The following is a 23,754-nucleotide window of genomic DNA, read 5'->3' on the forward strand; positions in this document are numbered from 1 at the left end:
TTTCCTTCAAACCAAATATAGCCTAAATTATTCTGGATTCTATGAGAATTGGATCCACAAAGAAGGGAGGTGAGGGTATTCTTACGAGAGTCTCTTTCTCACCTTAACAGTCCATATTTATAACATTTTTTTCATTAAACCTTTACTTTTCTTTTAAATATATTTTAATTCCTTTTGGTTTTCCCTGTCAATTAGATGAGTTGGGTTAAGTTAAGGGTCAACCTAAATATAAACATTAGCTTATATCCAAATTAATGTCTAAAATCCCAAATTTACCCACCACTATATGGGAAAAAACCAATCTAAACAAATCATTATTCCTTTTCTTGGATTATCAGTTTTTTCCCTCTATTTTGCTCCTTTCCCTAGGTTCGGGTGTTTCCTTTGTTTTTATTAATTAAATTTAATGTAGATTTGTTTAATTGATTGTTCTAGTTCAATAACAACATGTAGTAAGAAAGAACTTAATGCAAGTTGTTTATTGTGTTCCATTTTAAAATTGTTTTTTTAACTTGGTTATTACCTCATGCTAAGCTCATTTTTTGGCTTTATAGGGCTACACAATGAGAGTTAACTTATTGCCCCAACCCACAACTATCTAGACAAGGTATCAACTGAGTCACCATTAATTGGTTTATGTGTTTCTCATAATATAAGCTATATAAAAAGAAAAGTTTGAAGCCCAATAACTAAAAAATAAAGAAAAAACCAACTATTCTACACTTAAAAAGAAAAAAGAAAAAATCTACTATTCATTCGCATGCCCACTCAAATGAATAAGAATTAAGCATTAATTGATGGTGTGCGATCTAGAAGCTCCTATCTGGAGGATGATCTAGACCTTAGTCATGTAGCGAGCTGGACCAAGCTGCAAAATAGAGGATTAGAGCACCTGAGGCGGTTAGCCCGACGAGGTCGCTCCGATGCTTAAGTCAGTACTATATTGTGATTGTGAACTAGAATCTGAGTGCTAGAGAGCTTGGATGCAAGTAATCGCGTGTACCTAGACCATGGAGGGGTTAACGCCTTTATAGCCGAGTTATTGCGGGTTTCTCGGAACAATTCCGAGATCTATGACCTAAATGGGCGAGATCCGTTCCCGCTTTATTTGGGGAGTAACGTATCAGTCAATGAACATTATCGCCGCTCGATTCGGACAAGGAGAAGATAAGGCTTGCCATTATGCGGTATGATCCCGCAATATCCGAAGTCTGTTGGGAAGCTACTGGGATTTATTATGTGTCACTTCGGTTCCTGGGCCCTGAACTCGGTTAGCAGCCGAGGTGGCATTATGCCGAGGTGAGTTGTTGCCGAAGTGACTTTACGCCGAGCTCCGCATAGCACTGACTAGGCTCCTCTTGCTGAGCTGTCATCCTACGTGCAGATCACGTCCACGTGACTTTGATTTACCAGGTAATGCCAAATTAGCCCTCATCATTAACTGTGTAGGTTAAAGATGTTGAATCCATCCTCTTTCCTTGAGATAGAACTTTACGCTATGTTTGGTTTGAAGGAAAAGGTAGGGAAAGGAAGGGAAACATAGGGAAACCTATGCAAGGTTTGTAAAGGTTTCCTTATATTTCCCTTCCTTTCTGATGAGGAGTAATTCAGCACGACCTGGTAAATAAAAGTCACGTGGACGCGATCTGCACGTAGGATGACAACTCAGCAAGAGCATTCTAGTCAACGCTATGCGGAGCTCGGCGTAAAGTCACTTCAGCAACAACTCACCTCGGTTGCTAATCGAGTTCGGGGCCCAGGAACCGAAGTGACCATAATAAATCCCAGTAGTTTCTCAGTAGACTTCGGATATTTAAGGAATGAGAGATCCATCATATGGATTGTCAAACCCTATAGGAAGGTTGGGCAAATTTTCAAAAATTTCCTCTCCCCTCATATGGGAATCACATTCCCTGTTTTAGAAAATCTGCATTTTCAATGATCAATCTTGAACCCTAAATCGAACCAGATTTGAAACAAGAAGCAGGAGAGAGATATACCTGATACGGATAAACAGTATCTCCCAACAAAGGTGTTCACACTTAAAGAAAGATTCCAAAGACTGCTCCCACTAAAGATGACACAGTGAATGTTGGAGCAGAATCAACAATGTTCGTCCAACGAACCAAACCCTTCGCAATAACTCGTTGGAGGCTGTGAGCATAACTTCAAAAGGCTGATATCAAGATTTGATCTTGATCACTCCTGTTTGAAGAGGAGATCGAACTGGCAGTTATGGCGGCGGCAAGAAGGAGGCGGCAAGGAGAAAATAGACCAGTCTCACTGGATGCTATGTTCTCTTTTATGTAACTCTTGCTCTGAAATTGAGGATGTGATCTTCTAAGAGGTTGCCGCCCCCTCCTCCTTTTATAAGCTTAAAGGGATCAACTCCCAATTCCATTAGGAGTTGCTGATCCAAATCACATTTGGATCTTAATTTCCTTTAAGTGATAATGATAGACCATTATCTTATCTGCAGATTAGATCAGCCCTCTCCTAATCTCATTAGGAGGTTTCCAGATCTGAATTCTGAGTGGATAGGGTTAAGGCCCTATCCTATCTGCTAATCCAATCTCAGATTCACCCCTTTATTTAACTGATCAAATCAGTCTAGTTCGAAATGGGCTTTAGGCCCATGAAGTCTTTGTGCTCAGTATGCTTTCAAACTGCTATCTAGTCGGGCTTCTTTGTAAGGCGTGAGACCCAAACATTGATCTACACATCAGCCACATGGGTTCAGCCCAGCCTCTGTTACAAGGCCTGGTTGAATACATTGTTATGGACAGTGCACCCCCTGAGCCCATCACATGAGCTCCTAATGGGCCCAACACTTACACTAAGTGGTCCCTGGGCCAAGCCACCTTATAAAAGCCCAAGGACTATAGGTAGTTGCAAGATTAACCCATCAGGTATTACCTTCAATGGTTTTACACTTAACCTCTCAGCCCATAATGATCATACACTGCCCGACAAGAGAGGACCTCTCCATCGGATACAAGGAACAATATTGCACTCTCTACTCACATGGATCCCGAGAATTAAAACATTTTTTCAAATATTTTGAAACCATAATATATATATATATATATATATATATATATATATATTTATATCCTTATATAAAATATATTTTGCAAAACAATTTTCAACGATTGAAATCAGTTGTCGGCAATCTTGGCTTCCATCAGAGGGAGTGCATCCATGATCATTACCTTTGTCCAACAAAGGGGCTGATCCTGTCACTATGATCATACACTCAAATGAATTCTCGGACTGTCCCAACATACCCAGGCTTTGACCCTGCTAAGGATCTCATTTATTGGCATATCAAAGACACCCCAATCCGATACCTAGTGCAGTATCATAATCGAGTCTAGGGGTCAAGTGTAACTTTTCAGTTTTGCCCACTAATCACCAAGGTCCAGGGCAATACTGAAAATCTAGTATGGTTCAGGGTTTCAAGTAAACCTACACTGCATGTCCTTGGGTTTCACCCTGGCAGTTGAGACAAACCACCCCAACACTTGGCGACACACCAGTGTCAGCAGGATAAATCTCCCCAGACTTATCTAACGGCTATGAACATTCTAAACTAACACGAGTCTTATAAGTGTCCAGTTTAAGGGTATTACACAGAAACACACCACTATAACATAAATCAAATATGTACTTTACAATAAATGTCATAATGTACATCGGTCTGATTGGAGCTAAGGGCATACTGCATAATGGCAAGCCTTATCTTCTCCTCATCCGAATCGGGCGGCGATAATGAAGTTCATTGACTGATATGTTACTCCCCAACTAAAGCGAAAACGGATTTCATCCATTTAAGCCACAGATCTCGAAACTGTTCTTAGAAACCCGCAATAACTCGGCTATATAAAGGCGTTAACCCCTCCATGTTTTAAGTACGCGCGATTACTTGCACCCAAGCTCTCTAGCACTTAGATTCTAACTCGCAATCACAACATAGTACTGACTTAAGCTACAATGTGACCTCGCCGAATTAACTGCCCTGGGTGCTCTAATCCTCTGTCTTGCAGCTTAGTCCAGCTCGCTACACGACTAAGGTCGAAATCATCCTCTAAATAGGGTCTTCCAGATCACGTACCATCACTTTCCCTACTTTTTCTTCAAACCAAACATAACCTTAAGGTATCAGCTCACTAGCTAGCTTTCTTGTAAACTTTCTAACTAGTTAAGATTGATTAGTGCCTTCACCAATGTTGGGGTTTCAAGTAGGGTTCAGATCAAATGGAATCTGATATATATTAGATTCAAAATTGATTTCGATGCAAATTAATACAACCAAAACCAACCACCAATCAAAAATCACCTCATGGCTATAAGCTAGGGCAAAGTGGTCAATTTACCTAACATCGCTTCAAAGGGCTCGTTGAAGTCTAACCTCTCCTAAAACTAGTTAATCTAACTAAACCAACTAGATACCAGTTGGTGTGGCTGAGCACCATGTGCATAGAATGCTACATGTGGTCGAGTTAATGAAAGCATCAATGCTAATGCAGTTTACACTAGCACAGTACCCACCACATGTAGTTTTGATTTTTTCGATTTTGATTAATTCGGTTTTTAAAATTAAAAATTTGGTTAATAAAAAAACTTAATTAATCAAAATTCATTATATAATAAATAATAAATAATATATAATACATAATATGCTATATGTTCATATATAATATATTATAATGAAATTCAATTTCATAATATATATTATATGTTATAATATACAATATTTTGTGTATGTTAATGAAATTCGGTTTTAATTAAAATGATCAAAATTTTCGATTTGATTATTTCAGTTCTTTTGCAACTCGGATTTGATTTCGATTTTATTTTTTCTTTCATTTTTTAAAATTTTAATTTATTTGATTTGATTTTTAATCGAAAAAACTGAATGCTCACCCCTAAGCATAGCAAGTGAATCGAACTCCAACCATGTATGAATGGCATGCTCATTCTTGGATATAAGTCTCCCATTCATTCAAAAGACACTAAACACTCCTCTAATACACACACACACCTCACTTCATACCATGTGTGATGTGTCATTGAGCTTTTCAACTTAGCGCAACTCACCTCGTACTATATTTCAAATGGCATTCACCAAGCACTTTAACTCATCTTTACTTTATGTCTTACTGACTTGACCGCGCGTGGAAGTCCACAGCCTCGAGAAATCACCCCAGGGTCTCCAACACTTACCTTTAGTCACAATTAACACTCTAGCAAGTGAGGTCTTCAATCTAGGTGGTACTATATTAGCCAAGGTCTTTAGTGAATTTCCAAGGCAATTTTTTAATTTTATCCTTGTTGCAAAATTTGGCAACAACCATATATATATATATATATATATATCATTTGAATTCAAATCATATCTTATGCATTGTATGTATATTGGGTTCTAATCCAATTCTCGTTGTAATCCGATATTGAATAATATAGGTAATTAAGTTAAACTAAAAATAATCAAAATATTATATATATATATATATATATATTAATAAAATGAACTAAAAATATACGTGAAAGTAAGTATTATTATATTAACCATGTACTATATGTGGTAGTTAGATTTAACTTTTATAACACACACATAACCCAAAGCAATTATCCGCTTTATATATATAGTGGTGGATCCATATTGATTCAACTATCTCAAAATTCAATTTAGACCATCCTTCATAGACAATGGGATCAAATTCCGGATGAACCAATATGTTTGCAGCCCTAGGTTTAGGTGTTGGGATAAGGCTGCCCCTATTTTGTAGCCCATTTGTCTAAAAAACTCTTTGAGTATAACTTCGTGAGTTGCCAATTTTCATATGATGGGATGCAATCAATAGAAAATATAATAAAGTGAAATTTGTTGATAAATACATTTTAAAATTTGTATTTATATTTAAAAATACAATAAAATCTTTGTAAAATTCTGTTTCAATGAAATTTTGTTCCCACTAGGTCCTCTTTATGCTAAATATATCCAACCATGTGAATAGTGGTCATTATTCAAGCCCAGCCCATCCTAGGCCTCGGCTATATTAGGCCTTTTTAGAGTTCACTCCACCTCATAACCCCTAAACAGCATCCCCACGTGAATTATACGACGGCGTTATGAATTCTGGGATGGACTGACTCAAATTAACCCCTTGTTATTACTGTTTGGAGAACCTCGTCAAAGACTCAAAGTTGATGTAGCTTTTTTTTTTTTTTTTCCTTCATCTATTATTTGCTTGTGTATCTTTACAAAACGGGAAAATTTATGCTGTTGTAAAGACATGATACCAGTAAAGCTTTGACTAATCAAAGCCTTACAAATACCACTTGATTGATTACCACTTTTATGATATTGGTGATTAGTTACAAGTTTTTTCAGTAGAGTCGAACCCTTACATAAGCACAAAAATTTGGATGCTTGAAAAAAAAAAAGTTTGGGTTGTTTGGGAACTTTGTCCATATGACACATGATTAGACCAGTTCATGGGGAAGGTCTGGTCTGAGCTTTGTCTTTATATTAACATAAAACATTCAGGTTAGGACTCGAGCATGGCCCGATAATTGGGCTTAGGTCTTGAGCCCAAGTTTAACCCTCATATAAAACCCAAAGCCAAGATAAAAAATTGGAAAAAAAGTTTTTTTTTATTCGATAAAAACTGATTTATTTATATTAAAAGATATCAAAACCCTAAAATAATGAAATATATCACTATAACCTGAAAAAAAAAAGAAGAGAAACAAAGAAAATAACATTATATATATTATATAAAATATTTTTATTATATAATATCTTATCAAATCGGGCTTAGATTTGGGCTGGATTTTTTTGAAAAAAAAAACACAGTCCAACCTGAAAAATGTCGGACATAGTGTTTTGAGCCTGAACCGGAACCCACAGGCCTAAATTCATATTCAGGCCTAACTTAAACAGCTTGAGCTGGCACATCAGGCTATCCGACCCATAAACAAGTCCACACATTATTAAATCCTTTTATTTGTCTATTTTAATTTATTCCAAACAACCAAAGTTTTCTCCGCATTAAGGTCAATTTTCTGATCACTGCATGTAGAAAACTAAAAGTATGTGGCAAACAGATTTTGGTTGCCGCAAGATTTAATTAATTAAAAAAGCTTATAAAAAAGAACATCTAAACCTAGGATGACAATGATTTGCATTATGATTTTATTGGTAAAGGGATGATACATCAAATGAATCATTTCCATTTTTGTTTTTTCATTGTCTGTAGGTGCAAGTTTTTCGTGTATTATTAATTTATTACAAGTATGCGATTTAAATAAAAAGATGAAAATCGATTCTGAAAAGTAAACACTCTTTCTATATTGAGAATCTGAGATTAGGTCAGCTACTTGATTATTAATTTAGAAAAGTCTAAATGCCCCAGGATACCTCCAGGTTGGTATATGGTTTCTGCATAAAAAATTCCTCTCACGGCTGGATTGTTGATTGTTCATTGCTCGTGAGGACAAATTGGTAAATTTCCGTGGCATATTGCCAAAGCTCTCTGTAGTGCAATGCGATTCTAAATAATAACTTAAGAAATACTCGTAAAAAATTGGAGTATAGATTAGTGTGACAAATGGAAGATCTAAGTCATCGAGAGGGTGATAGATAGGCTGGATCTGCCATAACATTGACCCACGAGGCAAAATACAATTGGTTGTTGGGTGGAACTCCCTATTTGACCCAAGTAGTTAACATTTTTTTTTTCTGGTAGGTGACCAACTTATGCAATAAAATACTGAGAAAAAAAATCTGGGTGATTCGATTTTTGTTCCATCTGTCCTCCCAATGCCTCCTAAGTCAATGTTTTTTCTTTTAATATCATGAGCTGCGACCAGTGCCCTTGTGAACGTCAAAAACATTGACCCCTCTCCCATTCTCCACCTCTCTTGGTGACTCCCTTTGTATTTCCACTCTTCCCATTTTCCATCTTTCTTTGTTCAAGAATGCAATTTGACTGCCTTTTATCCACACTCAAGCGAAGCAGAAGAAAGAGAGAGAGAGAAATATAATTTGAAGTATATAATACTTCATATTATATAATGAATCAAACAAGTTTTATATGCACATGTGTGTGTGATATTTTTTACGTGAAAAACAGCCTGAATTAGGCCCAGCCCATGATCTCCCCTAATGGATTAGGTTTTAAATAAAAGATTAAGCTCTGCTTGAGAAGAGTGCAAATATAAATGTATATAATTCAGACACTTGGGTCCCATTTGTATCTGTATTCTTCACATACACCGGTTCAATGCATATATGCGCTCTGATTCAGTTTTCACAAGTGTTTAGGAAGAATGCATTTGTACATTGAAAATGACATCAAATATGAATTCCAATACATATCTGCATTCAAAATTGGTCAATGTAAAACCAGTGGATTCCAGCCTTGGAATTCGTGTTTGTACTCATTACAATTAACAATCATTTCAATTATAAAAAAAAAGTAAGAATATAATTTTATCACTGTAAAATTGAACCAATTTTGTATTTTTATGAACCAAACGTATTTGTATTTTCGCCATTGGATTACTATTTTTGTCCCGCAGTTGACCAGGCCAATTAAATTAATTGACCTGCCACTCAGTTAGGTCTCTAGGTCCATTTACTTGTCACCCTCACCCAAAAAAACAAAACAATTCTGTTGGCCCAGTAATCTTGTTGATTGAAACATTGAATTGTTTGATCAATTAAAATGAGTCATGGATTATACATCAAATTTTTATTTCTTTTCTTTTTATTTATTTTTGATATTTTTTACTTGATTTATAAAATCATTGGTTTTTAGTATTGAATCATCGCATTGTGTCCCATAAGGGCCATATTTCGTTTTTTTTTTCTTGGGATAGTGAGATAGTACAGCACTTTTTCAACAATAATTTAATAACTCTTCTCAAAGGCATGGTGGAGCCTATAGCGGGGCTTGAAACCACATATCTTTTAAAACTACTCAGTTGCTCATCATTGATTGACTCATTTGATTTAACTGTTGTTTAGAGGGAAAAGTGATTTAGTTTCCTAATAATTTGATTCCAAGGTGGCAAAATTGATTGCTATTAAGGTATGTTCCTAATAATAGCAGAGACCTAGAATTTGAATCCTACCATCATCAAGCTCTGTTGCCAATTGGATCAGTTGCTAATATCTTTATCTGGTTGTAATGGCGTTTTTGGATTAATTGAACACAATGGCTGTTTAGCATCCCGGTATCTTACATGGGGCCTACAGTGAGAGATTGAATGGATGGGCCCATGTATTAAAAGACTGGTGTATGGGCCCTACAGTGAGAGAATGGATGTGTATTAAAAGACTGGTGTGGGACGTTGTCATTGGTCCTCTAGACATGTATTAAAAGGCTGAACAGCTGTGAGAGAGAGAGAGACTTAACGTCTCAGCCCTGACTGATGGAATCAGCTTATAGTGACATTTATTAAAAGGCTGAACAGCTGTGAGAGAGAGCCTTAACGTCTCAGCCCTGACTGATGGAATCATGCTTATAGTGGGAGCTCGCAAGTTTTAATCGGACTAAGTGTTCGTTCGGGCATTTTAACTGCAAAAAAAAAAAAAGGAAATAAGTCGTAAATGCTTAGTTTGGAAGAAATACAAATATAAATATATAAGGTGTAAAAGTATATATTTTGTATATATTTATATTTATGTTCTTTCTAATTAAGCCTAAAACTCAATTTAGAAGGAATACAAATACAAATTTGTCGAATGCAAAATCTTAATTTTGTATTATTTTATATGTATTTATACTAAACCTAAAGCAGCCTAAAATAGTTACAAAATGTCAAATACAGCCTAAAACAGTCAAGACTCATGATGAGTTGTCGAACTTGACTTAGCTCAGCCAATCTCGTTTTGATAAAAATAAACCTTTGATCGTTGGCCCATTTAAGCCCAAACCTTGCAAAAGGGTCCATAATTCCAACCATATTTGGAGGGACGCCTGAGTTCTCGGCTACTGGATCATGGGCAAATCTGTTCTAATGTTACAAGCCGTAATCTGCACTTAACTAAAAACAAGCCATAAATGAATCTGTCCAATTGTCCAATTGTCCATATAGCCCGTCAACGAAAAAAAAATCGTAGGAGCTGTATTTAGTTAATTGACCTGATTAAAAATTCAAAATCATGAAGAAATCCATGAAAACAAATCCTATCGCAGTCAAGCAGATGACCTGGCCTAACAATTCATTTAATCGAAGACAACCAAAGCTCTTTTTGGTTTATAGTTAGAATCAGAATCAGAATTGAACGGTCTATTTTCATAGTCTGTTTGAAATTGGAATTAGAATGATTCAGATAGGAATGTGAATGAAAATTGAGATAAGCAAGAATGAGATTTCATTCTCAATAAAAAGGCAGGGAATGGCCATTCCCTCAAATGGGAGAATGTCATTCCAGCAAGAATGAGAATGGGATTCCGATTTTATCCAACCAAATGGTTGATCCGATTCCGATTCCAGACCCCTATTCCCATGAACCAAATGGAGCCTAAATAGCTAAAATCAGTATGGTATAAAATATAGGGGTTATTACTTAGTGTTAGACCTGTTCATGGGCTGGGTTTGGGCTGAGCTTTTGCTAAAATTTGAATGGATCATCTCAAAGCCTGAGCCCGAAACAGTGTTAAATGTTCATTGCCCATGGGCATGTCTACTTGGTGTAATTGTAAAGTCTGGGGTTGTCAAGCATGAGAACGTGGGTTCAAATCTAAGAGCAACCACTTGGTGAAAAAGGGGGGCTATTTACTTAGTGAAACCGTAAAATCTGAGGTCCTGTTTAGTTTGCAGGAAAGGAGTTTTGGAATCGAAATTGGAATGGGCTATTTCAATTCCAACTTTTTAGTTGGACGGAATTGAAATCTCATTCCCATTCCTGGTGGAATGACATTCTCTCATTTTAGGGAATGGCCATCTCCCCCCTCCCTTAAGAATAAAATTCCATTCCAGCATTCCAGCTGATCCAAACATTCTCCCATTTGAGGGAATGGCCATCCCCCCTCCTCTTAATAATAAAATTCCATTCCAGTTCATCCAAACTTCCATTCTAATTTCTGTTTTAATCAATTAGACTATAAGGAATAGATCATTCCAATTTCGATTTTAATTCCAACCATAAATCAAATGGTCTTTGAGTACTTAAGTAATGAACTTGCCTGGTTAAACTTTAAAAAAGGGCCCTTACATGGTTTAACCATAAAATCTTGGGCTGTAAAACGTGTGAACTGGGGCCAAGATGAGGACTGTATCTAGCCCAGTGCTCGAATATCTCAGATGGTTCGGACCAATGTTGGGTAATGGACATAGTGACAACATAAGGGCCATTACCCCTTATCACACCTCTACCCCCTCTTTATCTCTTTCTCTCAACTTTTCTCCAGTAGTAAAATTCAGGGAATACATGGACATAGTTGCAAATCATTTGTTTTAGTCCAAGAAGAAACAAATCCCAATTGTTGGATCCACTGAACCGTAGGTCCCATCTTTTCAGCTAGGCCAGTCTGTAAATGCACTGTCAAGATATAACATTTAAGTTGGCATAATAGTGCCAACTTACCAAAAGAGAAGAATATGGTTGAAACAAACAGGTCAGCCTACCCAGAGGGTACACATGCCTGCCCTATCTTGGCTTAGCCTTATTGGCCATGATTGAGTCCTGCCCCATAAGAAAGTAGGATTTGTTTGCTGCCTTTTCTTACTAAAAACCAATTCAAAGCCCTACCTTTGAGCTAATGGCGTGATACAGCGACATGACATTGCTCGAGGACTCTGCCCATAACCGATGACATATCTGCTCACACTAGTTATCTCTATCTACTGGTTAATATAAGCATGGAGTAGGTTTTGTGTTGTATGTTATTTGATGTCAACGTTATATTAACTGAAGCTATATATAATCGGAAGAAAATGAAAAATATATTAAATAACTCATGAGAATTAGAAGATAGAATATAGGACTTGGCTTAGCATGACAATCACCATAATGTTCAAATATTACGTTTCAATAGCATGTTCAGTCTTAGGGCCCATTTGGTTCTTAGGAATAGGGGTTTGAAATTGGAATCAGATTGGGCCATTTCGATTCCAACTGTTTGGTGGGGATAGAATTGGAATCTCATTTCTATACCTTATGGAATGACATTCTCCCATTTGAGGGAATGGTCATTGCCTTTCCATCTTTTGGGAATGAAATCTCATTCCAATTAATTTCAATTTTCATTATGATTCCTGTCTGAAATAAGCAGATTATGGGAATAGACCATTTCAATTCCGACTACAAACTAAAGCGCCCTTAGCATCGAGCTGTGAATAGGTCAGGCCTATCTCATAGAATCAAACCGACCAAACAGATTATGTTGGTTCTAGTTCTGTGTTTTATCTCTTGATTAATTATTGGGTTGGCGCTAGTTCTTAATGTTTCCAACCAATTATATGGTTAATAATATAGGCTTTCTGGGTTTCTTGCAATTTTTGCTATACTTTATGTTTAGAAAGATAATTTTTATTAACAGTATATAAGATAATTTTGGTTAAAAACACTTACTTTATCATGCATATAAACATATTGCTATTTAATGCCATTTTTATTAAGGTTATATTATCAAAAATGAAAGTAGGGGTGCCAATTGGATTGGATTTGGTCCAATCGATTCAGTCCAATGTGAGTCCATTACAAATGGACCAGATCCAATCCAATCCAATCCAATGAATATTTTGGACCATTTTGGACTGATCCAATTCAATGATTGGACCGTCTACTCGGTTCAAATTTGTTTTAATTTAGATTAATTCTAACCCAAACCTGGTCCATTGACACATATATTCTTATCTTCTATCAATGGACCAGATATTATCTCAATCCAACCCAATCCAATATAAATTCATTATGGATGGACCAGGTCCAATCCAATCCAATAAATACTTTGGACCATTAAGTACAGGCTGGTCCAATTCAATATGTGTTATTGGTCCATCCAAATTGATTTTGGTTTGGACGGGGTCCAATCCGAAACTGGTCCATTGAAACCCCTAGTTCCAAGTTGTTATTGTCATAGGAAAATTATAGATGTCAAGTATAGTCAAGTAAGGCCTGATTATCCCAATTAATAATCAATTTGGTTCTAGTCTAGTCGATTAAGAATTGGTTCAGGACTGGTCTACTTTGTCTCGAACCAGACTTGACCCATTCATAGCTCTCTCTCTCTCTCTCTCTCTCTCTCTATTTCGTGCATTTCAAATTTGAATATCCACATGCAATGCATGTACACATTTACTACAAACATTAAGTTTATTTTTAATCAAATTGTTACTTTTATAAATTTTCAATTTCTATCTTAACTATGATATTTATAGAATTGGAGTAATTAATATGGAGAAAAATTTTTGACATGCAATGCAAGTGCTTAATTCACACTACAAATGAGCTTGTTTCCTTGGCTAAAATGTATGTATATATATATATATATATATATATATATATATATATATATATATATATATATATATATATATATTTGTTTTAGTCCCTTTTCAATTGTCAGGGCAGAAAGTGTAATTTGAATTGTCAATTCTCACCTAGTTCAATTCCCTCTAATTAAGTCTTATATTTAATGTATTAATTCACATTCTCTCTCATTACTATATTTAAGGTAATAATAGAACACATATTACTACTGTTACCATCATAATGACAGTTTTTAAAAATATATAGTGATCTGCCTAACTCCAGCTTCAGTCATTAAGGAGCCCACAACCTTCTTAAAAACGTATTCACTAAAAGATAAAGCAATAAGTTATAAGTTTTTCAGTTCAACCGCTTCTACTTCAACTGTTACCAAACGGTCCTTCAGATGGTTTAAAATTAATGACATGCTGTAAAATTTAATGTTTAGTTTGATGGAAAATAAAGACTTACTGTTCGTCTTCTATCTACTATGAAACCAAACACAGCCAAGGGTCAAGAAAAGGCAAGCAGAGGGCAAGCGAAAAAGGTGGTGAGTTGAATTAACAAGAAATGATTTTAGAAGGCTTACCATAACAATGGATCCACTTATGGACATGGCGTGATGGCCTTTGATGAAGCAAAATATTAAAAACAGGATTCCCATTCATGATCCCATGTACTTTAGGTAAGAATTTGTTGGGCTCAATCTATACATTTGCCAGGATTCCTTCATCTTGGCCGACTTAAGCCAAAACCAATGTCACAATGTGCATGGAGAAAATAGTTTCCTACAATTGGAAATAATAAACAATGTCTAGGACTGGTCCAAGATCTGGGAGATTATTGTTCTTGGCACTCAAGTCCTGGGAAGTCGCCAGTCACCAGTGGTGCCACCAATTGCGCCGTCTGTAGCGAAGACAAGGCTTGGCCGACCATTCCTTCCTCGTCTCGCCTCTTCCAAATCCAAAATCCAAGCTGACAGTGTCACCTGCTATCTTGACTAGTCCGAGGACCCCTATTTTACTAAAGCCAGAAGGACAAAGTGTTACTTCCACCATTGAATTTAGGGCTCTCCTCTCATTGCTGATGGAGACTATTACTCTATTCATAATCACGAGTCCTAGACTGGGTTTGGTTGGTAGCGGCTTCCCTCCTCTTCCCAAATTGATTTATATTGTTAGTTTCATCAGATTTCTGTGTTAAACCACTGTAGAAATGTTCGAATTAACCAGAGACGATGCCGCAAATATATGGTTTCATTTCCTCTGTTACTATCAATTTCCGATAATTCATAGAGAGCCCATTTGGCCACCAGTCAGACTACAGAACCTTGGGTGAACTGCAAACTGACCCACTTCTACCCATTTTCTCTGCAATCAAGGGTCTGCCTGGTCCGGTGAGATTGCTTTATCAAGTATATATTGAAGCTGCAGGACTGCGAGAAGCAAAAGTATGTAGATCCCTACCATTAACTTTTGAAGAGGAAGTTATAAATAAAATGAAATCACAGAGCAGGATGATCTGATTCAAGATGGGTTGGGACTTGGGAAGTAGAGATTCTATAATATTGGTGTTTCATTCCATTTTGATATTGGAAGAAGTAGCTCCCCGAATGTAATTCTAATTCGATCTCTCTGGGAAAGAGCTGGGGAAGTAAGTAAACTTGCCAAAAAGGGAAAAGGAAGGAAAATGAGAATCAAGAACGAAGTCACTACTACTCACTAACAGAGAAACAAGATAAAAATAATAAGAAATGCGCCGAGCCGATCAAAAAGCGGAATCTCTCGCCCCTGTCAGCCAAAGTGCGCAGGACAGAAAGAACCATACATGATGCATGTGTCGCCGGCTGTAAGTTGAAGTAAAACGGTGAAAAATTAATATAAAATTACAACTATCTATTGATATGAATTAAAAAAGAGGAAAAAAAAAAGAAGAAAGCGAAAGGAAATGGGGGAAGGGTACCCGATTCAGTTTTCAGTTCAGCCTTTTTCCTTGATTTAATTATTGATTCCTGTTTATATAAATACTGGAAACGTGAGATGTTGCCTCCCAGGCTCCCACTTTTAGCCACTTAATAGACTTAGCTTTTAACACAGATTGAGAGAGTGTGAAAGAAGCATAACAGACTCGCACTGTTAGAAAAGGAGTATACAGTGAGCGAAGCAAAATTTTCCTCCATTAATGCTTCTCGGCAATAAAGCGTGATCTTTCCTTTTTCACGGATTCCCTCTCAGAATCTGCGACACTCGACGACAGCTTCTTCAACACTTCTCCGTCAACACCCAGTCTAGAGATCTTCTTACTTGCTCTTCTCTGCATTGTGTATAGTATAGAAGGAGAGCAGCAGCAGCAGAAGGTAATTATGGAGTTTAGTAAAATGACGTTGGAGATATTCTCCCAGCTTGAGCACAAGTGGCTCTCACATTGCGAATACAAGAAGACCAGAATTCTGAGCATCGATGGTGGAGGAACCAAAGGCCTCGTCGCCGGCGCAGCCTTAATCCATCTTGAAGAGCAGATCCGGGCCAGGACGGGCGATTCTCAAGCTTGTATTATCGATTTCTTTGACGTCCTTGCCGGCACTGGAATAGGCGCCATTTTCGCTACCATGCTGACTGCAGACGACGGCACTGGTCGTCCGCTCTTCTCCGCCAAGGATGCCGTTAAATTTGTACTGGAGAAACACTCTGAGATGTTCAAGATCAAGAATGTAGGGATTCTCCGTCGGCGACAGAGGTTTTCCGATAAGAGCATCGATAATGTGTTAAAAGAGGCGTTACGCAGGAATGATGGTAAAGTTTTGACATTGAAGGACACGTGCAAGCCTCTTCTTGTTCCTTGCTACGACCTCAACAGCTCTGCACCCTTTGTTTTCTCCAGAGCCGACGCTTCGGAGTCTCCGAGCTTTAATTTCGAGCTCTGGAAGGTCTGCCGTGCCACATCCGCCACTCCAACCCTCTTCAAACCGTTTGAATTGACCTCCATTGACGGAAAAACGACTTGTCTGGCCATTGACGGAGGTCTTGTCATGAACAACCCCACCGCTGCTGCCGTCACTCACGTCTTGCATAACAAACGGGATTTCCCGTCTGTTAATGGCGTCGAAGACTTGCTTGTTCTGTCATTAGGCAACGGGCCCTTGAGAAGCCCCTCTCACCGGCAACTGCAACGGAGCGGGGAATGCTCCACTCCGTCGGTCGTTGACATTGCTCTCGACGGCGTCTCAGAAACCGTCGATCAGATGCTCGGGAACGCATTCTGCTGGAACCGTACGGACTACGTGAGAATCCAAGTACTGTATTTTTATACATTTACCCCTTTATTAATTTTTTCTATTAAAACGACGGAAGTAAATAACAGACCGTTATTAACGATACAGGCTAACGGTTTCACAACGGAAACGGAAGAGGATGTGTTGAGGGAGAGAGGAGTGGAGTCGCTACCATTTGGAGGGAAACGGTTGCTGACGGAGACCAACGGACAGAGAATCGAGAGCTTCGTGCAACGGCTTGTTGCTACGGGGAAGAGCAGCCTACCACCAAGCCCTTGCAAGGAAACCGCCGTTACTCTCCTGGCTAACGGCCGTTAACTTGCCGTTTTAGTTAACAACTCCAACCCCACTTTGTTATTAAGTTATAACCCCTGGTTTACTCAACTGTCTCTATGTCCAAGTTGAATATATCTTGAAAATAATTATAATTTAATTGAATTTTAACTCAATCTATTCTCTGTCTCATCTCTAGTAACCATCTGTGATTCTATCTGTATATCGATTTGAGCGTTTCTCGATTTCTCTGATACCAGTTGGAATTTGGAAACACTTCACAGGAAACCAAAACATATCCTTCACATATCCCTAAAACTAACTACAGAAGGATGCAGGACCACCGCCATTAATGGGAGCCTTTTCACAGCTTCACTAGATGGACCACTTGCTAAATCGTTTCAAAACGATAACATTGGAGCGTTTGATCAATTTTTAGCTGTTTTGGATTTGTCTTTTTTAGGAATCGGAGGCGTATTTTCTCATTAATTGTCGGTTTAATTATTTCCATAGTTTTTCGAAAAATGGTAATACACTTCTATCCGGAAAAGGAACAGGAGAATTGGGACCAAACCCCCGTACTCGGACCCATCTAACCACTACTACAGCGGCACCAACCAGACTCGAGAGACATGGGACCATTGCTATGAATGTCATTGACTTGACACTTTGTAGTTTTCCAAGTAATGAGGGCAGTACGAAACATTAACAGTGAAAAGGAATTTTGAATTCTTTCTTTCATTTTTACATTATTTTTGACAAATTTTTTAAACTATTCTTAATTGTTTAACTAATTGAAAATTTTGCAGTACCCCTACGAAACATTAATTGTTTAAACTATTCTTAAACTATTCTTAATTGTTTACATTTTTACATTTTCAATTGTTTAACTAATTGATAATCGACTAAATTTACCCTTATTTTTAATATCAGTTAATGTTCTTTCAAAATTCTTACACACGTGACACCACATGATATATAGTTTTTTAAAATTCAATACTACTCTCATCCCTCTACAACCTTCTCTTAGCCACACCACCAATAGCAACAACGACATCACCACCGGTTCAACACTGAAAAAAAAGCTAAAAACAGAGTAAGGCTGTCCGATGTGTTAATCACTTACGTGAGGCCCCTCTCCCGCAATCGATACATCAACTAACGTTTAAACCTTTTAAAACGACCTTGTTCCAAGAACTCGGCATACGAGTTCCACTTCCTTATAGATCATTTCTCATAACCTGGATGTCTCCATCCGATGAATCGCACCCCAGGCTTTCTAACATGTCTTTTGTCTCGGTGTCCGACAACGGCCGTCCATCTCCATAAATGAGTCGATTAGATCGGGTAAATCAGCATGGTTCAGCTTAGAACTAACAGAGTTAACACTACATGTCAACCTTGTCCTTTGAAAGGAACAAAAATTTGCTCCCTTCAAATTTATCAAACCCACATAGCTTAAGAAACTCAACGCTTCCTTTCAAACTATCAACTATATCCTAGAAGGATGGGTTACTGAGTTGAACCTTCCTGAATTTCTCTTCAAAGATGATCGACGACTCCTAACCTAAATAAACTTGGATTTCTTGTCAAATACATCCAATACAATCAGTTCTAACAAAGCTCTCCCTAGCATGCAGGCCGATGAGGGCATGAAACTGGATTTCTTGTCAAGTACTAAAAATACTTGATTTAGATACAAAGATTAATAGAAATCGCACACCCAATGAGCGAAGATTGTATTGCTTATATAGGTTTACAAGTGGTTGAGTTTGAACTGGATATTTACATTAGATAAGGAACAACTGTACAATAGTTATTAGTGATATGGATTCTAAGGATAAGATATTGATGACCTAAGAGTTATCTGAAGATTTATCCTTCACATCATAGATGTGGGATCCCAAACACCAGAGAAAATGAGATCAAATGGTGCTTTAGAGCAATGTGGAGAACGAAGAAAGGGTAATTGCTTACTTTTGGCTAATTGATAGGACTCACAAATTGTAAAATATTCATTAATGGAAGACAAACCATAACGACTAAGGACTCTTTTAACAATAGACAAAGCCGAATGCCCAAGACGAGCATGCCACTGAGACATGGACACTCTTTCACCAACAAATGTCTGAGGGGATTTATTGGAAGAAAAGGACTGAGCATCTTGAACGGAAAAAGCAGCAGGCTGCTGGTAGAGACCATGCGTACTAGGTCCTCGAAGGAGCTCCATCCCCATAGGATCCTTCACAACAAAATGAGGGGTGAAATTCAAAAATCACATTGTTGTCACGAGTAAACTGAGAAATGGATAGTAAATTTTTAGAGAGAGCAGGAACATGCAGAATATTGTGTAAATGAAAGGTAAAACTATTATGAGAGAAGCATGAAGAACCGATATGTTGAATACTAAAACATGTACCATCTCTTACATGGACTTGGTCAGTACTAGAGTAATCTGAGCGCTGTTGAAGATTGTTGACGTCGGGAATCATGTGATTTGTCACACCGGAATCAAGGTACTATGTAAGATCATTTGATGAAGAAGCAATAGAGGTTTGGTAGGCTTGCATGGGAGTAGATGCATCAGTTTCACTGGTATAAAAGATGTCAAAATGGTGATGACAGGTCTGAACTGCATGTCTTGGCTTCGATAACAACCGACAGATAACTTTTGGTGTATTATTATTGGAAGTACCAGAAGAATTGGAACCGTAACGTCCACCTCTACTACCATGGCCACGGCCTCCTCGAGGATTGTATCCACCACGCGATTGGAAGGGATAATTCTGATGTGGACGTTGCTGCTGCTATGGTTGAAGGACGACCATATTAGTTGAGAGCAACGAATCAGAGGTTTGATCCTACTTTAACCAGATTTCATGACTTATCAGAAGGCCATGGAGGTCATCAATAGAAAGATCATCAGCATTCATACAAGTTGTAGTAGATGTTACGAATGATTCATATTTCGGCCCGAGGCCAGCAAGAAGATAAAGTAAGAGATCCTGTTCAGCAACAGGTTTAGAAACAGTAGCAAGGCATTCAACCAAGGATTTGGCATTCTAAGAAGAGCCATATGATCGGGCCAGGGATTTCCATATTGCTACAGCTGTAGGTAAACCAGTTACTTGTGCAATAACACTTTCATTCATAGAAGAAATAAGCCAATTGAGAACTAATTGATCATACCAATGCCAGTTAGAGTAGGCCGAATTTTATACCGTTCTTATGCTATCTAATGGATCAGGGATCTCTCTTGGTGGGGGAGTGATAAATCCGTCATCAAGTCACACGGGTTGAGGAGAGGATAAAACTAAGCATGCCAGGTGTTGTAATTGTACCCATTGAGTTTAATGGGAGCAATTGAGTTACACTGGGTATTGAAGTGAGATTGGCGAAAAACCAAAGGTTGACGCAGATGCTGCCGAGGGGCTGTTACTGGACATATTGGTGTTGTTGCTAGAGGCCATCTGAGCTTGGATCAACCGGGAGCTCTGATACCATGAAAACACTTGATTCAGACATAGAGATTAATAGAAATTGCACACCCAGTGAACAGTGAGCGAAGATTGTATTGCTTATATAGGTTTACAAGTGATTGAGTCTGAACTGGATATTTACATCAGATAAGGAATAGTTGTACAATAGTTATCAGTGATAAGGATTCTAAGGATAAGACATCGATGACCTAAGAGTTATCCGAGAACTCTTGGGATTTATCCTTCGCAAGTACAATCAATACCATAAGCTCATTTGCTTCCACTCCGGGATGTTCAGGCCATTGCATTGAGCTTATCGTATTGACGTTATTAAGTAGTAGCTCCGAAACGATGAAGTATGAAACCGGAAGTTGCAAGTTGAATGACAAAAATTCCCGATCAGGTATACGACGGCAGAGGAAGTTGCAGCGGAGCCAGAAGTTGCAGGTCAGTTATACAGTAGGGCAGGAAACCGGTTTCAGTCGGAAGTTGCAGCAACACCGTCTCTGCTTTAGCTCAATCCACCTCTTTGCCTTTGCTGATGACTGCTTGCCAACTGGTTTTGGCTGGGCCAGTTCCACTAGCGACACAGGCAGCTGGCATCGCTTGTAGGGGGTTTGGGCGCGTGATGCCATAGATGATTGCCTACCAACTGGTTTCATCCAGGCCGGTTCCACTAGCTACACAAGCGCCACTGCTTGCAAGGGGTTTGGGCGCGTGATGCCTCTGATGCAACCGACCTTCTACTGTTTCATCCCTTTGTTTATGGTTCATAGCGTTCAGCTCTCGCAAGGCCTCTCCTTTGCTCTATCCACTATCAAATCCGTATAGACCAAGGGGTTTTCATTGTTGCCATTTCATCCCTTTGCTTTCTTTGCCATCAACTCGACGGTGCTCATTGCTGCCAATGTTATCAATTATCAAAGGAGTTTTTAGGTGTAAAAATGATAGGGATGGAAGTGTTGTCATCGCCTACAGAACCACCGAATTCAGACCAAATTATGATCTTGAGGCCTAAGCTGATGGCACAGGTTTTGGGGTGTTGGTGGCACCACTCTCGGGGGAGGAGAGGAGAAACCGTCTCACCTGGGGGTTTGGGTGCGTGACATGGAATTCCGGTTGGGATGGGGATCTTAGTGACGACGATAGACACGGAACTGGGAAAGAGTTGCCAACGTTTGAGGAAAGATGGATGGGATTTGACGCGGTAAAATTGATATTTCATCATTTCTGTTAGAATTTAAATATGATGACAATAGTAAAAAATAGGAGGGGTAGTGCAAGATAATAGTTAAACATTAAGAGTATAATTTGTTAATTAGCTAAATAATAGGGATAGTTTAAGAAATTTATCTTTTTTTTTTTCCCTCTTTACTGGAGGTAGTTGTTTAATGTTTATGCCTTGTGGTGTGCTTTACTCTATAATCAGGCAATCAGCTCAACTAGCCTTTGCTTTTTGGTAGGTAACTTTGGTTGATAAAGGGTGTACTTCTCTGTTTTCTCCCTTAATATTGGGCATAACTAAGCCCATTAATTCCTTACATACATTGGATGTCTTCTTGTTTGTCACAGTGTCTCGCATTGTGTCCTTATATGGTTAATTTTTTTGGACCGTGGTGGTAGATAGGATCAAAAGAGTTGGATAGGGTTAGCCCTTTATCCATTCTCTTGGTTGTCAAAATATTTGCTTAAGCTAGGACGAGGCTAGTACTTACTATTTGGTGAGGTGAGGTTAGGGAGTTGGGACTTAGGAGGGTTCTGAGTACTGAGCATGGGCCGTGTGTGAGTCTATCAAATTTAGAGCAAGCTGGCATCCTTAGGCCAATTAGGCTACGACCCCTAAACCCCTCTTACTAGAGGAACAAAAGAAGCCCAATAGCTCTGGATTTTGGTGGCAAATTGAACTTGGGCATCAAATGGCAAATCTCTTGATGATGATAGTTCAATCAAAGTGGAGGAGAAGCAAGAGTGAATTGCATTCTATCCAGATTCTATACTTTCTGGTGGGTGATGGGTCATTAAAATATGATTAGAAGTAAATAAAAATGTGGACAATTATCTTCATTGGATCCTCTCCTGTGTCGTACGTATTCCCCACCAACAAACTAATATATAGCTTCAGCTTACGACAAACAAATGAAATCTTGTTCCTCATGTCATGTATGCACATCTTCATTAATTTGTTAATTTGGGCCCTGGACAATTATCTTCATTGGATCCTCTCCCGTGTCGTACGTATTCCCCACCAACAAACTAATATATAGCTTCAGCTTACGACAAACAAATGAAATCTTGTTCCTCATGTCATGTATGCACATCTTCATTAATTTGTTAATTTGGGCCCTTTTATTAATTATTTTTTTTATAACCTCTCCTGCTCAAGATCCATGAACAAAGGATCTTCAGCTACTTTAATTTCCAGTTGCTTCCCAAACACATGCAGATAGCTAGCTAGAAAGAGCTGATTTCAAGATCAAGGTGGCATTCATTCATAGAGCAGAACAACCCAAGAAACCTAAGTTTGGTTTTCTTCTGTAGTTCTGCTAGTCAATGCAGACATAATAACAACCTCTAACGCCATGAAAGGTGACCTCTCATAGTTCATTTCATACCTTTTATCGACCCAAAATATGCACAGTAGATAACAAATGAAGTTACATCACCCACCCTGTATCAGCAAGGGAAAAAGGAAGGCGTCCGTTCAGACCAGACAGCAACAATTATAAAAGAACAACCGTCCTTATTAACTGTAATATTCAATTTTTCATTTCAACAACAGACCGTGTGACCAGAAAACTGTCACAAGAGGTTGCTGTACAGGCTGAAACTGGTCTTTTAGGGTTGATATGGCAAACATGTGGAGCCCCTTTTTAAGGCCCCACCAAAGCCAAAACTTGGGGTAGCAACTAGAGAGTTTTCTAGGGAACAGGGTTACCACTTTGCATGGTTGCTTCCTATTTTTTAATATATTGTACTGCAGTAATATTGACTTATTTATTTTAAATAAGAATTAAGAAAGCTCTTAGCCTCTGGTTCGGAGTGTGTGGCTCTCCAATGGACCACGTTCTCTTCTGGGTTGATCTGGTTCGTCAGTCGGTGACCACCTGGGACCCAGACAAGAAGGAGAAGCGGTCAAATACCAGGATGAGCTACTGGTAAATACGGTTGAGTGGGACCTAACCAGAACCAAGCTTGTTTTATGTGCTGTGTACAACACAGAAAACAAAACACAGAAAGGA

At 38.3% G+C, this 23,754-nt stretch overlaps 1 protein-coding gene and 1 long non-coding RNA gene across 3 annotated transcripts; both read left to right on the plus strand.

The window, feature by feature from the left end:
- Positions 1-15,330: 15,330 nt before the first annotated feature.
- PLP9 (PATATIN-like protein 9) lies at positions 15,331-17,212 on the plus strand. 2 transcript variants are annotated; one of them, XM_088960770.1, is made up of 2 exons: positions 15,331-16,784; positions 16,872-17,212. In XM_088960770.1, exons 1-2 carry the CDS (start codon positions 15,855-15,857, stop codon positions 17,079-17,081), a joined length of 1,140 nt encoding a protein of 379 aa, XP_088816896.1. In that variant the 5' UTR covers positions 15,331-15,854; the 3' UTR covers positions 17,082-17,212. The 2 variants fall into 2 exon arrangements, with proteins under 2 accessions (XP_088816896.1, XP_088816895.1); XM_088960769.1 differs by having other exon boundaries at positions 15,331-16,772.
- Positions 17,213-19,930: 2,718 nt separating this feature from the next.
- Positions 19,931-22,058, plus strand: LOC148879277 (uncharacterized). Its single transcript, XR_016105544.1, has 2 exons — positions 19,931-20,151; positions 20,284-22,058. It is a non-coding gene; the product is annotated as an uncharacterized LOC148879277 (long non-coding RNA).
- Positions 22,059-23,754: the final 1,696 nt, after the last annotated feature.

This window comes from Nelumbo lutea, chromosome 1 (genome assembly GCF_056320005.1).
Source record: "Nelumbo lutea isolate HS-2025 chromosome 1, American lotus-T2T, whole genome shotgun sequence".
Lineage (NCBI taxonomy): Eukaryota > Viridiplantae > Streptophyta > Magnoliopsida > Proteales > Nelumbonaceae > Nelumbo > Nelumbo lutea.